Here is a 17,012-nt window from a genome sequence, read left to right as displayed (position 1 = left end):
CCAAGCATTAGCTAACTGCTATTTATTGTATTCAGCACATAAACAAACCTTATTTATTTTTCATATATTTTATACAAAGAATTTAATTATTATAGCAGTCAAACAACTCATAAATTTGTCAATTTTGTTTATATTATGAATAAGAAAACAATTGGATGAAATGATCTTTTTATTTTTGAATTTGTGTTGAATTCAAACTTATTATAATATATAATTGACAATTTAATATTTTTTTTCAGTCAACTAAACAAATGGCTGCCGAACATAATGGAAAGGTTATTTGTCCTAGAACAAAAGAAGTATTTGATATTAAAGAAGCTGAGAAAGTATTCGTAATGTAAATAAAAATGGTCAGAGTGTAGTTATAATTGTGACAACGTGAACTTTACACATGTTCAACTCACTTTTCTATCAGGAATAATCTAGTAAAATATATATATATTGAATTTGACTTATTCTTCAATAGAAATTATGAATAATCTTGTAGAAAAACTGCTTTTGAAACTAAGTTATTTGCAAATATAATTAAATGTAATTAAAATCAAAGTATCATAATGATTAATATGAAGCTTTATAAATGACTTGTGAAATAAATACTGTATGCTTCTTTAAAGAACTTTCACGGAGAATAATTTTTCTTTTATATGATATTTTGAAAATTTACAAAGTGAATTATTATTTATTCCAAACTAATTGTATTAAGATTGTTATAAAATCTTAAGGTAAAATATGGTTTACAATATGACATTATAGAGAAAATTCTGATACATAGAGGTAAACTTTTAATGCTACAAATTTATGGTACGGTACCTATCGATCTAGGCACTGTACCAGGAATCTATTCGCGCCTGGCCAACGGGCTGGCCACGTGGAGTTTTCCGGGTTTTCACGTTGATAACACCTAAATAGGGACAGTTTCTCATAAAAGACCTTCCGGAATGCATCCTCTCTTCGGAAGATCGCCCAATTGTCGAGTTACCTTATACGAGTGAAGCTAAAATAAATCAGGAATCGAATCCCGGGGGTCGGAAAAAAATAATAAACTTTCGGCGGTGATCCGGCCGTCTCATTGTGGGCCTAGCCGAATATTTCCTGGATTTTACTTATAGGCCTATTATACTGTATAAATAACTAAATTTTCTCGATCTTCATTTTGATTAGTTTTCTCAACAAATTGTTTCTTGAATACACAAGTGTTAAATTGGTCTTGAGTCATTATGATTACAATGAACGAATAAATCATTTTAACTCTTCCATTTTAAACACGACTCGCTGATTACCATTCAAAGATACACGAAAGAATTCTTTGCTCCGTCCAATTAGATTTCTTATTTAGCATTGTGCGGCCCGAACTCTGTTCTGGGTTCGAGTTCGTGTTAGTTCAGAAAGTTTGACGAGAAGACCCAGATATGTTGGAAATTTCTCCCCCGATTGTAGGCATGGCTGAATATGCCGATGAATTTGTAAAAAACAAGTCTTCTGAGTAAGTTTAGAGACGTGTTTTTAAAAATGGGAAAGAACGTTGTTATTTTAATGAAATTGAGAAGAAAAAATATTAAGCTGGTAAGTTATGCGTATTTGTGGATATATGAGTTAAAAAGAATACCAAGATTATTGTGGGATGGACCCCGGAAAAAAGCAGTGAAATCATTTCCACGAGGTTCCACTCTTTTCCACGGTTTATGGATGTCCCCTAACTTAATCACGCGTTATCAATTAGGTGTCATCCATATACCACGCCATAAATTTTGGAATTTTCCCTCTTCCTTTTTCATGGCATTTCGTGTACCACCAGAAATCCTCACCAAAACCTTCATGTCTATCTCTTCCCTCTTCAAAACCAAAAAAAAAAAAAAGAAAAAAAAAACATTGACTTTTACAAGAAGAAAAATATGATTGTATTGCTGTATTGTAACTGCGTGCTTAAAACGAAGTAAAGCGGCCACCTCGTCATTGTACACTTCAAAATGTAGACTTTCGCGTTGTTTCATTGTAAAAGTAACAGCAGTGTCCTAATAACAATCTATCTAAACTTCCATTAACTGTTATAAATTTAGTCCCGGAAACAATTGTTAGGGAGTATTTACTTTTGCGAACTATTTCTTGTAGAAGAATGCATGAAATTTTAGAGAACTGATTATAGTGTTTTCGTTCTCTTATAATCGTCAACATATTTATCCAGTGACATTTCTTTCGAATGTACTGAAATAATAACAAATCCTAATTTCGGAAAATAATTTGTCTTAGTTTTTTTGGTCGATCAGTCCAAATTCTTCTTGCTTACTCTGTGGGACTATGTGATAAATATAGATTATCGTGAAACCCTGGACACCCCTCGTCCATATAAAGTCGGTAGCAGAGTACCACGTCTCCAGGTATGACGAAGCTTAGAGGAAAAAGAAAAATACTATTAAATGGAGATTTCGAGTATCGATTTATGCATGCAAAGCGAGCGCTGTACCATGCGAATTACGCTCCTCTTCTGATTTTATCTCCTTGACATTTCGTGATAAACATAACAATGGTTGACTAAATCAAAGTTTTAACTTTTAATATGGTTTTCATTTTAATGTTTATTCTTTTTACTTTTTCACCGGGCAATGCTGGACATATTTGCTAGTTATTAAAAAACAGAGTCGATAGACATATTGGTCATTGAGCTGCCAAAAGCTCTAATGCTACGATAGTGGCGTAATAAATGTTTCTCCCGCTTCGGGTGCTTCAATCGCTTCGCGGCGTAAATTTGGCTTGAGTATATGGAGATTCAGCTGTAAACATTCGAAATTCTTTTAATATATGAAATTGTCTCGGTTTTAATAAGGTTAAGCTCATATATTTTATTTATTTATTAGGTGAATTATTGTAGTTTGCAATAAAANAATTATTTATGGTGCAGATAATATTTTTATAATGTTAGTATAATATTTTATTACATTATATTAATGTTTGATGCATAAAGATTATATTGTAGATAATATTTTCTACATAAATAAGACTAATATACTGTAAGACTAATATAAATAATAGCACTAGAATATGTTAAACAAATTTCATCTCTGTTTTTAATTGATGAAAGCTTATTATCCAACTTCCTTTTTTGGAAAGACAATGAATTTTTTAAAATTTAATGTAATGTAATGTCAAGAAAATACAGTTAAAATATAGAGTTCTGTTTTGTTTAGGATCATTGATCAAAAGTGATATTTAAAATTATTAAAAAGCTTATATCAGAATTAAATATTTTAAAAACATAATTAAGCATTCTTTCATATATATAGAGAAGATAATCATTCTAGATTAGAAAATGCTGTCAAAATTTTTGTAGGATAACAAAAATCCATTTTCATATGTAATAATTACAAGCTATCAATATCAGAAGAATTTTAAAAAGCAATCTTAAATATTTTAGATAATAAAGTGCATTTAAAGAAATATTATTACACTAGTGTCTAATTATGTTGCTTGTAATATACTAAGACTGTGTTAAAATTGTATTTTTCTAAATACTAAAACAATGTAGTTTACATTGCATGTACAGTACAGGTATGACTTGGTTTATGCCATTTAAGTTCCTGAGATTCCCATTGTAAATTGAAAACAAAAACATAATGAGAACATATGTAAATGCATTACATTTTATTTCATTATTTTTAATAATTGCCACAAAATACTTGGAAAATATTTTATGAAATTTATATATTGAAGATTGTTTAATGTTTGAGAAAAAGAAAGAGAAAATTTCCTGCTTAAAACTGAAAAATAGATGTCTAGTTTGAGTTTCAACTTTCTCTATTTGCCAAATACTTCCTTTTTTTTTTTTTGATTGTCAATGATTTATGTTGCTTTTTAGTTTCTTGTCTAGACTAGTTATCTAGTTGTCTTAAAAATAGTATATTAATAAAAAGAAGAGCACATAATAAGCACCTATAAAAACTAAGAGCAACTAGGAGGAAAAAAGAAAACACTTTTTAAAGGGACTGGAGAATAGAAGTGGTCATCAAGAAAGGTAGTAGGATCAGTTTGGCTTAGGCATAGTCAGGACTCATTCAATCACTATCTGTGAGAAGTGCAAAAATGAAGTGGAATTAAACTGAAGTGGCATAAAACAAATTATTCATGTACCGTGTTTCCCCGAAAATAAGACAGTGTCTTATATTAATTTTTGCTCTGAAAAATGCACTAGGTCTTATTTTCAGGGAATGTCTTATTTTTTCCAAGAAGAAGAATTCACATTTATTATTGAACAAAAAAATTCCTAAATCGAACTTAGACGAGAGTAACGTATATCCGGTGTGTCCAACTGTCGCCTTTTTATAGCGTCAACATCGGACTCGATGACCAATTAGTGCTTACTGAACCGTAGCACTATGCAAATGTCATGTGGCGTGATTCCCGGCCGACCAATTAGCCATCACCAGCCATAACGTTATGCAAATCTGTGATTCTCAAGCCATAGTCTTATGCAAATCATGCCGTGTGGCGTAATTGTGTGTTGACCAATCAGTGACTGTACTTTCAAAAAGTCAACGGCCACTTTCAACCATCTGTCCATGACCGTTACGACTAGAAAAAACTTCGCTAAGTCTTACTTTCAGGGGGAGGTCTTATATTTCGCAATTCAGCAAAACCTGTGCTAGGTCTTATTTTCTGCTGATGTCTTATTATCGGGGAAACACGGTATATTATAGTTTTAACTTTTCTAACAATTATTTTTGAAAACACTATACTGTATAAATCTTAACTCCTTGATGCTGTTAAATCCTTGATTATTTTTATTATTTAGATTTGTAAAAACTATCAATATTTATTATATATGAACATAATTATAATAACAATATAAATATTATTATTCCTAGAGTAATATATCATAATTTTTTAAATTCTTTTATTCAATCAGACATGCAAGAAAATATTTTACAAATCTAGAAGATGATCAGTTGAAAGATGTTCAGCATGTGATGGGATTACTTGCTTTTCCAGTAGTTACTGATATTTCACCATATAAAGTAAACATATATATATTTTTACTTTTAAGTATTTTTTTATAAGTTTAAATTTAATTATTGTTTATAAAATATAATTATGATTCATTATAATACAAATATAATGTAATTATTTGTAAAATTATTATCTACTTTTATAGATTATTGCTAAAGTACTAATAAACATACCATTAAAAATTTGAGTGGAATTAGATTTAAAATTAAGTGATGCTTAACAAAATACAAATGCCTTTGTAAAAAAATAATTAAATATTAATAAATATAAAATGCCAATTTCTAAATTTACATTTTATATTTATATGTATTACTTAATACATAAAAATAGAACTAATTGATATGTTTTTATCAGTTTTTTCTGAGTATTGGAATTAAAGTAAATATTGTGGTAAAGAAATGACTGAATGTTCCATTTATACTTTATATTTTAAAAAGATATTTAGAGTAATGAATAAATTATTTTTTAATTAAAAGTAAAATTTTGTTTTAAATGCAATATTCTGAAAGTTTAAAACTTATGACTTCTATTTTCAAAATCTGTTTATTAATTTTTGTAAGCTGTCTAAAATTTATATAACAATATTAAATTGATAGACAAATTTATACATGTTGCTAATCATTTGTAATTATTTGTAAACTATGGCCCGCAGGCCGGATTAGGCCCACAAGGTCAGTTCATTCTGCACATTGCCACATTGTGCTGCAAATGAGCTAAAGTATAATTATTTATATGAAAATATCAGAGATTGTAGATAAACTTACTATGTAGAAAAAATTAAAAGTTTAAGTAAAAATGCCCAAATTTGTCCAATCTGATTTTTGCATCTGACAGTAACATAATTTTTAGGAAAATCAGTGAAATATAAAATTCAGAAACTTTTTGCAACTTTGGATATCAGCACGTTTTGTGTTTGAACCTGCAATGAAGTNATTGTGATTATTACGCTTTACGAAACTCGTATAATTCTCATTTGTAAAATTACAAAATGTCTTAATTTTAAAAATAACGTCGAATTCATTTGTAAACACGTTTCTTGTCAATGTATATATGACATATTATTTTTGTCGACGTTTTCAAAGGACATTTTATGACATAATATCTTACAAAAACACAGTCTCACACCTGACACGTTGATAATTTAGGAAAGATGATTCACCCTGACACAGTTGCTAGAAGAAGCGAGTCTTCTTTCTTTTCATATTAAGTTAGAATCAGAAGGCGAAACCACGAACGAACGGAAATATAGCGAATATGTCTTTCCAACGACCATTTCTCATAGCATTGAAAAGAGATTCAAACCAGCCATGGGGATTCAGATTGGCTGGAGGAAGAGATAAAGAAGAACCTCATTACGTCCAGAAGGTTTGTTAGAAAAAAGAAAAGAGATGCTTTAAATTTGCTTTGTAGATAGACATGAAATTGTCTCGGTTTTAATAAGGTTAAGCTCATATATTTTATTTATTTATTAGGTGAATTATTGTAGTTTGCAGTAAAAAAAAAAATAGCTATGATATCTGTTATTCACAATTTATAGTGTGTTTATTAATGAGATAGAGAGAGCTTAAAGTTGAGCCAAAATAAGTTAGGAACAGGTTAGAAAAGGAAATTAAAAGTCAGTAGATTTAGTTCTTTGATTTCAAATATAGACTGTTAGAGGAAAAAGGAAATTTCAACTATTTAGACAACATATTCAACATATTTACAGACACATAATAACTTAGAGATGATGATTTAGAGGTTGACAAATAAAATAGGTAAATTTAAGATGAAGAATACAGACAGTATTATTAGATATTGACAGTGATAGTGATTAGTGATGACATGGAGACTAAAAGAAAGACATGTTATTGATATTTTAACCTATATAAATAAAGGACAGGTGTAGTAGGCCATCAATAAATCTTCATTCATATTTTACTTTTGATAGTGGAGAATATTATATAAATTCCCAAAATATTTAGAGCCAATATGAGTCTCATAAGAAATGTAATTTCTCATGTCAAAAATACAAATAGACTACTATTTCTCACTATACTGAATCAAGTAAATCCTAATCCTCATCTGTAATTTAAAATTATCATGTTATTAATTTTTTTTTTATAAACCAAATATACTTTTGCTTTCTTTATACTAATTCAAATTATTTAATTATCCTTTAAAATTCTTATATATATTTTTTATTCAATTATTAATTAATTTATTTATATAGTAGTATTAAATATTCGAACAAAAATAAACACTTATTTGACTTTTATAAGTTCATCATTTAAAAATTAACAACTGATATATGAATTAATAGAATTTGATTAGGTTTATATTATTTATTTACATTATTATTATTATTTAAAAGACTCGAAATTCGATTATATATAAACAAATTATTTAAAGATTGAAGCAGTTTTGACTCAACATTTCTCAGTACTTAGTCAATATAGCAATTTCTAATTCTGTTCTATGTTTCACATATATATAGAGAGAGAGACCTGCTCATTTCTTAAAGTAGAATCTTTTTTTTGAAAAACTCCATTGGAAAAATATAGAATTATTTTATGGCATATTTAAAATATTTATTCAAGAAAAATTATAAATTAAAATGAAAATAAAAATATATTTTTATATAATTAATAAGTAAATATAATGAAAAATATGTTACCAATAACGTTCACAATATATTGATGTATTCTAATAATATAGTATTCGTTTGGGAAATTTTCAATAAAAAAAAAAACCTTGAAGGAATACGTGATAAATTTTCCCAGAGGGCCAAAAATCGAGGATTTAGACCTATCAGAAGAAATTTAGGATGTCATTTTTAGTGAGAAAGCTGAGTTAAGAAGTTATAACTCCGCTGAAGTATTGCCGGTACGTATTCATTTTATTTCTAACAATTAAGAAAGTAACATCGATTTAATCTTTATCTTGTTAACGTGTTAATCAATATAGAAAAATTCGAATAAATAACTTTTTTTAAAACAAAAGAATATAAATTTTGTCTTCCTGAAATTATTTCCCCAAGTTAGAATGGAAATATTTCATTTTCAATAATATTTATAATGTAAAATTAAGAATTTTTTCCTTAAAAAAAAACGAATTAAAGTTATATATTTTCCTGTGTCTCCAGTAAAGTTATGTATTCTATTAATAGATTTATTCTACAATTGTGAAAAAAAAAACACAGTTCAAAATAGAACAAAGCATAAACAATAAGGTTGACTGTTTTATTATTTGGATTATAATTTTATCCATAAGTCAAGTATTATAGTGAGACCATCTTTATTAGATACAAATAATCTAATATTATAGTATTAATTTTTATTTTTTTTAAATAAACAATAAAAAAATTATGGGTCAGTTTCAAGAATTTCCTAAGTACATTCGTTAACTAATTACCTAAAAATAGATAAATGTGATGAAGCAATTTCATTTACGCACTTTCTAATGGAACGATATAATTGACAAATCACATTTACAGCTATTTAAATGTCAAGTATGTAGTTTGGTTTAACGTAATTAAAATATTTCCAAATTAAAATAAATTATATAACATTAAATACGACAGGAATATTGTGATTATTACGCTTTACGAAACTCGTATAATTCTCATTTGTAAAATTACAAAATGTCTTAATTTTAAAAATAACGTCGAATTCATTTGTAAACACGTTTCTTGTCAATGTATATATGACATATTATTTTTGTCGACGTTTTCAAAGGACATTTTATGACATAATATCTTACAAAAACACAGTCTCACACCTGACACGTTGATAATTTAGGAAAGATGATTCACCCTGACACAGTTGCTAGAAGAAGCGAGTCTTCTTTCTTTTCATATTAAGTTAGAATCAGAAGGCGAAACCACGAACGAACGGAAATATAGCGAATATGTCTTTCCAACGACCATTTCTCATAGCATTGAAAAGAGATTCAAACCAGCCATGGGGATTCAGATTGGCTGGAGGAAGAGATAAAGAAGAACCTCATTACGTCCAGAAGGTTTGTTAGAAAAAAGAAAAGAGATGCTTTAAATTTGCTTTGTAGATAGACGACACGCTTTATCATTAACACTTAACAAATAGATTGCTTATTTAATTGATAAATATATATATATAGTTTTTTAAAAGAAAAAAAAAGCAACCATTACTGTAAGCAATGCTTTTAAACTTGATCTTCAGCTTAGCAGATGAGAAAAAAAAAACAAACAAGAGGTTAAGTTTCAAGAGTAAGACCCTGACTGGGAGTCTATTTATAAAACAAAACAAAAAACAATGTCTTGTGAGCTTTACGTAAAGAATGACTCATTGAGATAAGGCTCAAAATTAAACTTCTCATTAACAAAACTCAAATATTTGTTACGTCAATTTCTAATACATAGGATATATTTTGCATTAATTTACATACTGAGCGATTATTAAATTTGAAATTAATTTTAATAATCTTGTAATAAAGTAAGTATGAATTTTTTTTAACGTTAAATCGTTATTATTAATTATAAATTAATTAATTCTTAGTTTTATGTACTTTAAAATTAAGAAGATACGTTATATTTTATTGCAAAAAAAAAAGAAAAAATGTAAAAGGTTATTATATATTATAATGGAAACCAGCCAAACTTTTTCTTAAATGTGTTATATATTACTGCTGTTGATGTAAAATTCCAGCCTGATTTTTTTGGACTTAATTTTATGGTAAAAATAGTTTAAAATCGAGGAAGAAAAATAATGATGAATGTGAACTTTATAACTTAGTAAATGCATCCATCTTAAGTCTGGTGTGTCAAGAAGTTGCGATGATTCCAAAGAAAACAGATTGCCATTCATCTAATTCATCGATAGATTAAATATAATTAAATCGATAATTATAATGCATTAATGTAATCATTACATAAAATTTTTATATATTGGTTTTTATATTTGTAGTTTGTTAAATTCGTATGACATTCTCGAAAGTCCCTGCACCGGTATTTTAGTCGTTCTAAGTATACTTCTGGCATCATTTCCATTCAACGTAAACTAATAATAGTGAATACTGCATGTATAGTAGCTAGCCGAGTCAGTTAGAGTAGCGATTGCATACTTGTCTAGGAACTTTATAATTTAAATATTGAAGATTTATGTCAGATAAATTTTACAGGTTGAATCCTCTAGTTTAGCGGAAAGAGCTGGTTTACACGAAGGAGACGAATTAATTCAAATCGGTCGTGTTAATATACAAGATTTAACACACGCTCAAGTCGAAGAGATCTTATTAAAGAGTTCTCGTCGATTAGAATTATTTATTATAAGGTAAAGTATAAGGTTTTTCAATAGTTAATATAAATACTTTATTTTCTATAAAAATTGACTTTAATATTTTATTTACAGAGAAGATATTTTGAAATCAATTGGGATGGTAAGTAGTATATTTATTTATTAAATAAATAACATTATTAAAAGAATTTACTAATATTCGATTTGACAGAACGAACCATCAACTATAAAAGCTGTTGTTCATGCTCAATATAATTCCCCTATGGGATTATATTCTTCTGAAAATATAGCAGATACTATGGCTCAACATGCAGAAGTAGCTCTTTCGGATAATCAACAGTAAGTTTGTTCTCATATTATAAAATAATATGAAGTAATAATAGATTATAATAATGTTCTAATTGATGTTATTTTATATTTTTAATATATATAAACTTTATTTACAGACAAATTTATTCTCCTCAACCATACTTTGTGCAAAATACAGATATTTCTCAAGATCAATCTAACATCATAAACACTCCTCATTATAAATCTAATATGCAAAAATTCAGACAAGTACATGGACCCCAACCTTATCAACCACACATACAACAAAAAGATGATGTTTTAAATACATCGCATTATAAATCAAACATACAAATGTTTCAAGAAAGGCATAGCTCGCCTTTTAAACCACTTTCACAGATTAAAGAAAATGAGGAAGTTTTGAACACCCCTCATTATAAATCCAATATGCAGATGTTTAGAGAAAAACATAGTGAGCAAAGTTACCAACAACCTGAAGTAAGGGAGAATGAAGAAGTTTTAAATACTGCTCATTATAAATCTAATATGCAGATGTTTAGAGAGAGACATAGTTCTCCAAGTTTCCAACAACCACAAGAAGAGGATGAAGACGTTTTAAATACTGCACAGTATAAAGCCAATATGAAAATGCTTAGAGAAAGATATGTATCTCCACCATCTCAACAGCCTGAAGTAAAAGAAAGTGATGAAATTTTAAATACTCCAGAATATAAAGCTAATATGCAAAAATTAAGAGAGCGATATACAGCAATGTCTCAACAGCAAAATCAAACGCAAGAAGAAATTATTAATACTCCTCAGTATAAAACGAATATGCAGATGTACAGAGAAAGACACAGTTCTCCTTCCAATCAACAACCTCAAGTACAAGAAGAAAATATTATAAATACATCTCATTATAAAGCAAATATGCAGATGTTTAGAGAAAGACAGAGTTCTCCCAATTATCAGTCCCAAGTTAAAGAGAGCGATGAAGTTTTAAATACACCTGAATATAAAGCTAATATGCAAATGTTAAGAGAAAGATATGCTCAGCAGCAAGCCGACGCTCAAAGAGAAGAAGTTCTAAATACATCCCATTACAAAGCTAACATGCAAATGTTCAAAGAAAGACATAGCTCTCCCACTTATCAACAGCCCCAAGTGAAAGAGTCGGAGGAAATTTTGAATACTGCTCATTATAAATCTAATATGCAAAAGACAAAAGAGAGACAAAATTCGCCGTCTTTTCAGCAACCTCAATTTAAAGAAAATGAAGAATTATTAAATACTCCTCATTATAAATCAAATATGCAAATGTTTAGGGATAGACACAGCTCTCCTACATATCAAACACAAGTGAAACAGAATGAGGAAGTGCTGAATACGGCTCAGTATAAATCTAATATGAAAATGCAAAATGAACGTCATACATCAACTGTCCAGTTCGGGACTAATCAGGGTGAAGCTGCATTAAATACTCCTCATTATAAATCTAATATGCAAATGCAAAAAGATAGACAGACAACGATGGTTCAGTTTGGAATTAATCAGAATGAACCAGCCTTAAATACTCCTCAATATAAATCCAATATACAAATGCAAAGGTCTCACCAAACAACAGTTCAATTCGGAACTAGCCAGGGTGAACCAGTTTTAAATACGCCTCAATATAGATCTAATATGCAAATGCAAAGATCTCATCAAGCAGTTCAATTCGGAACTAAGGAGGGAGAGCCTGTCTTAAATACTCCTCAATACAAATCTAATTTGCAAATGCAAAGATCTCATCAAGCAGTTCAATTTGGAACTAAAGAAGGAGAAGCTGTCCTAAATACTCCTCAATATAAATCTAATTTGCAAATGCAAACATCTCATCACACAGTTCAATTCGGAACTAAAGAAGGAGAATCTGTCCTAAATACTCCTCAATACAAATCTAATTTGCAAATGCAAAGATCTCATCAAGCAGTTCAATTCGGAACTAAGGAGGGAGAGGCTGTCTTAAATACTCCTTATTATAAATCCAATTTGCAGATGCAAAAAGGTCATCAAACATCGACAGTTCAGTTCGGAACTAAAGAGGGAGAAGCAGTTTTAAATACTCCTTATTATAAATCCAATTTGCAGATGCAAAAAGGTCATCAAACGTCAACAGTTCAATTCGGAACTAAGGAAGGAGAAGCAGTCTTAAATACACCTCAATACAAATCTAACATACAAATTTATAAACAAAAACACGGACCCTCACCTTATACTCAAGAAGTACAAACTAAACAAAGTACAGTTTATCAAAGTGAAAGGGGAATGTATGAATCTCAAAGTGACACGCAACAACAAGGAACACAACAATATAAAAGACAGATATCAACACTTCATATACAACCATCTCAGAGCCATAGATCTCGACGAGTTCAGTCAGGTCGTTCATCTTCAGAATCTCCAGCTTCCACACCTAACACGACCAGAAAAAGGATGCAAGCAGCTTGGCCTCCTAAAGTAAGTAATTCTATTTTTATTAGACAATTCTTAGGGATATCATAAAGAGATTGATGGTAAAATTTATTTCTGTACAGCAATCAAATGTAAAACCTTTGCCTAAAGGTGGATTCACTTCGACTAGTAAGTAAACTCTAACTACATTCAAAACTTATTACAATTAAAATTTTCATGTATTTTTTCCTATTAGGTACAGGAAAACGACTGGTATGGCCTCCGTCATTACCCTCTAAAGATTCCGATGAGAGCTGGCCTCCTTCAGGAAGACAAACCCCACAATCTCCAACTTTCGGACGAAAAATGACGACGACTTGGAATCCCTCGCCATCACCTCCTTCTATAAGAAGGACCCCTCTTGTTTCCCCTTCAACTCCCAGAAAAGCCACATGGCCACCCGTTGAACCCACAGTTGAAAAAGTTAGCAGTTTCCAACCCGTTAGCAAACCAGACAAAAAATCCGGTAAATTCGACGATTACATAAAACACCATGCCAGTTGTGGCGTTCCTGCAACGTACAAACCACCCCCGTTTACTCAACATAGCTCTCAGTCTGATAACTAATTATCAAATTTGCAGGAGTGTTCGTATGATATTGATCGAAAATTGATTTGTTTGTATCTTATTTATTATTAAAAATTAACGAATACTTTCTCTGTAGATATTAAACTAACTACAGTCTTTTTTAAACCATGCATTTCGCTTGCAGTATCGATTCTAGCTCTAAGTCGACAAATTCAAAAATAAAAAACGACAAGAGGCCATACAAGAAAATTTTTTATACGATTATTATTCAATATTTTATATATGCCTTTTCGGAAAATAGTTAAAACAAACCTACTTTTAATCGCCATTAATAAATTTCCTTCGTACCTTATTCGAAACATCAATTATTCCCTAATTTCTCCTTATTTTTTTACCTTATCGTTCTTGGAAAATAAAGATGGAGTTCATATATATTTGGTAAGTAATATGAAGTAACTTTGAAAATTTTTAAAATAGTAATAAAATAACAAAATTCTGTTGACATTAGCTATATTAAGAAGTTTTAATCATCTTTTCAATCTGTCGGTGATTTGGATTTAATCCAATTTCAGTTCGAATCAGCAACTGTGTATAAAAAGACATTCTAAGTTTGAATGTTCTTAATTCAATCGAATATCACCCCATAAGGCATATAGTATCAGTTAAAATTTCCGACTTGTTTGCCAAATAATATAAAAATGAAGAGCAATGTACGTAAAGTAGTAATGAATTTCTTTTTCCTGCTTCATCTTTTGCATATGTTTTCGGATGAACGATTATTTGCAAGGTCTATTTTCCCTTCGAACAATTAGATCTTCTCTGATATCTTGCCAATGCATTGTTTGGTTATTTAAACAGATTCATTAAACAACCTTGACTAAGAAAAAACTTCAAGTTATTTGCCTCAGCAAGGTTATCTTCATTCAAAAACAGCACAAAGTTTAGTTTAAAACAATAACAAATGTTTAATTCGAAAATGTCTTTAATGTTTATATTTTGTAAAATAAATAAATAAATAATATATATATATATATTTTACTTAAATAGACCTGTAATAAATTTGCTATTTTACACTTTTACAGTTTGTTGATCTCTAAAGAAACTTCCGAACGATGCCCGTTCCGCAGAAGAATAAACCAGTAAAAAAAAAAAAAAACATTTTTGTATTAAATAAAACAAAAGGAATAAAACAATATGGCTTAAAATGCTTTCCTTCATTGTCTTACTTCAATAACTTAGTCGAAAATTAATAGTAAAATATAATTTTTAGTATTAAATTTCAAATTATTAAGTCACTGACTGGCTCCTGACCAACAAGATGGCCGCGTGGAACTTTCCGGGTATTATTCACGTGTCTAATATTTAAAGAGAGGAGCCAATATCCCATAGAAAGTCCTCCCGGGATGCAACTCCATCTTGGTAGATCGCCCACGTGTTACGTTGCCTTATCCCATCAATCCAATCCAATCAAATTATAAAGTGTATTTTAAATTATAGGGCGTAAGAACTAAAAATAAATATACAGTATAATGTATAAATATGAGAAGTTATCCCGTAAATACTCGTATGTTTATTGGGTGACTTTTAAAAGAATTATTCCGGTATGAATTGAATAACTTTTAATATGGGAGATTAGTTTATTGACAAATTAGCTAATAGAAATAATATTTATTAGCTAAATTATTTAACTTAATTATTTAGTATTTTTATTCCTCTATTTATAAATAATTTATAAAAATTTGTAAACTGAAAAACCAATTAAAAAACTGTCATAATTTAACTTACTGAAGCCTTAAAACTTACTGTTAATTATATATATATCGTATATTAGTAGCTCAGTACTTATTCTGTGTTATTTTTTGAGCTTTAGTTTACCCATCGACAGATGTCTCTGTGTTTTGGATTTAGATTTATAATTTATTTATTACAGTGATTAAAATACTGTATAGAAAATAAAAATCATATAAAAATTGTTTAAAATAAAATATAAAGAATAAAATAAATTGTTTTATGTGTATGAAAGGTTTAACAGAAATAGTAAAGAACATATAGTAAATTGCATTAAATAAATGTTACCTATACCGAAAGAAAGTTTGAATATTAAAGTACATTACAGCCTCGATTATCCGATCCCCGATTAACCGACACCTCGGTTAACCGACCGTCCTAGTCGGCAAATTTCAAATGTCCGCTAGTGATGTGGCGTTACAATATTTGGCTATGTCTTGGCTACTTTAATATTATTTTTACGTGTTTTAGCTGGCAACACTGGGTCGACCATGAAAGGAACTAGGCTTCATTTTCTAATTTTTAACGATACGATAACGACGATTATTATTTTAAAAAATTTTTGTTAGGCTTAACATCGATGAAAATTCAACGCGAAGTAGGTTAATAGCGATATACTAATATACTAATTACATGGGATATAATAATATACTATACTAATAATGGATTTTTTCATACTTTTCGGTTATCCGACTTTTCAATTATCCGACCAACCCCAGTCCCCAATTGAGTCGGATAATCGAGGCTATACTGTAGTACTGTTTTCAAAAAGATAATGGCTGCTGGCTGTATGTTTAGATAAAACAAGTAATTTAAAAAATGTTTATCAATGCACATATAGACTACTCAATTAGGCTTCATTTTGTCTTGGAAAGGGTTTAAATAGATATTCGTGTGCCCCAATTTTCATTTGAGGTACAGTACAGTACGTAATATGCCTATAATTTATGATGATAGGCATTTAACTTCTGTCTTCGGCGCTTGTGAACCTCGCTGCACCTCCATACGGCGGCTAACTTAAAGCGAAAATGGTTTAATTAACTGTCTTTTAACAAAACGTCTTCCAGCTGTGCTTTTCTAGGAAATGCACCTGGAAATACTCCTACAGGCGAGTTTCTGGTGTTCAGTTTTTTTGCAAAAGGAGGAATTCTTATTCAGAAAAAACAATATTTATTTTTCACCTGGTATTTCACCTGTACACACACTAAACACATATTTGTATTTCGGACCTCAAGGTACTGTACCTCTTCAGCAGGTTTACATCAACATGGTGAGTTTCCTTGTAGTTAATTACATAATATATATAAATCATTCCCAGAAGAACTTCTATTATAACATTTAAATAAACATTTATTTCCGTTATTTTCCATTACATGCACAAGTTTTGCATGAAAACCGAACACCAGTATAATAAGTCCTAAGTAGACATTAATACAATAAGAATAGAAGAAAGGACAAAATTCTAACAATGTGGAAAGAGACTTTAGCCATTATTGTAGTTAGTACTATAAGTTGGAAAACAGCTTCTTATGCTTATAATCTAATTCGATCTAAGAATAAGAAAGATGTTTACACAAGAGTTCTTTTCTTCCCCGATACAGATCTCGAATATAGAAGTATATTCGGTAATTGTCACGAGTAACAATTTACGGGACGACACTTCGT

The 17,012-nt window shown here is 29.5% G+C and overlaps 2 protein-coding genes across 5 annotated transcripts in view; both read left to right on the top strand.

Moving 5' to 3' along the window:
* Positions 1 to 616, top strand: part of LOC111619989 (macrophage erythroblast attacher-like) — a 31,386-nt gene extending 30,770 nt beyond the window's left edge. The window contains exon 12 of the mRNA XM_023361831.1: positions 240 to 616. Within this exon, the coding sequence (XP_023217599.1) occupies positions 240 to 341 (102 nt within the window). The 3' untranslated portion in view covers positions 342 to 616. The remainder of the gene's footprint in view (positions 1 to 239) is intronic.
* Positions 617 to 6,120: 5,504 nt separating this feature from the next.
* Positions 6,121 to 14,758, top strand: LOC111619971. Of its 4 annotated transcripts, none has more exons than XM_023361803.1 (8): positions 6,121 to 6,363; positions 10,135 to 10,286; positions 10,365 to 10,392; positions 10,462 to 10,589; positions 10,697 to 13,037; positions 13,115 to 13,160; positions 13,228 to 13,997; positions 14,642 to 14,758. In XM_023361803.1, the coding sequence occupies exons 1-7, from the start codon at positions 6,253 to 6,255 to the stop codon at positions 13,596 to 13,598; spliced, it is 3,177 nt and encodes a 1,058-aa protein (XP_023217571.1). In that variant the 5' UTR covers positions 6,121 to 6,252; the 3' UTR covers positions 13,599 to 13,997; positions 14,642 to 14,758. The 4 variants fall into 4 exon arrangements, with proteins under 4 accessions (XP_023217571.1, XP_023217572.1, XP_023217573.1 ...); XM_023361804.1 differs by lacking the exon at positions 6,121 to 6,363 and adding an exon at positions 7,765 to 7,863; XM_023361802.1 differs by lacking the exon at positions 6,121 to 6,363 and adding an exon at positions 8,757 to 8,997.
* The last annotated feature ends 2,254 nt before the right edge of the window (positions 14,759 to 17,012 follow it).

The sequence above is a fragment of the Centruroides sculpturatus genome, unplaced genomic scaffold (genome assembly GCF_000671375.1).
Source record: "Centruroides sculpturatus isolate CEXI.00-Female unplaced genomic scaffold, Cexi_2.0 scaffold248, whole genome shotgun sequence".
NCBI classification, from domain to species: Eukaryota; Metazoa; Arthropoda; class Arachnida; order Scorpiones; family Buthidae; genus Centruroides; species Centruroides sculpturatus.
This window is presented reverse-complemented; position numbering and strand designations above follow the sequence as displayed.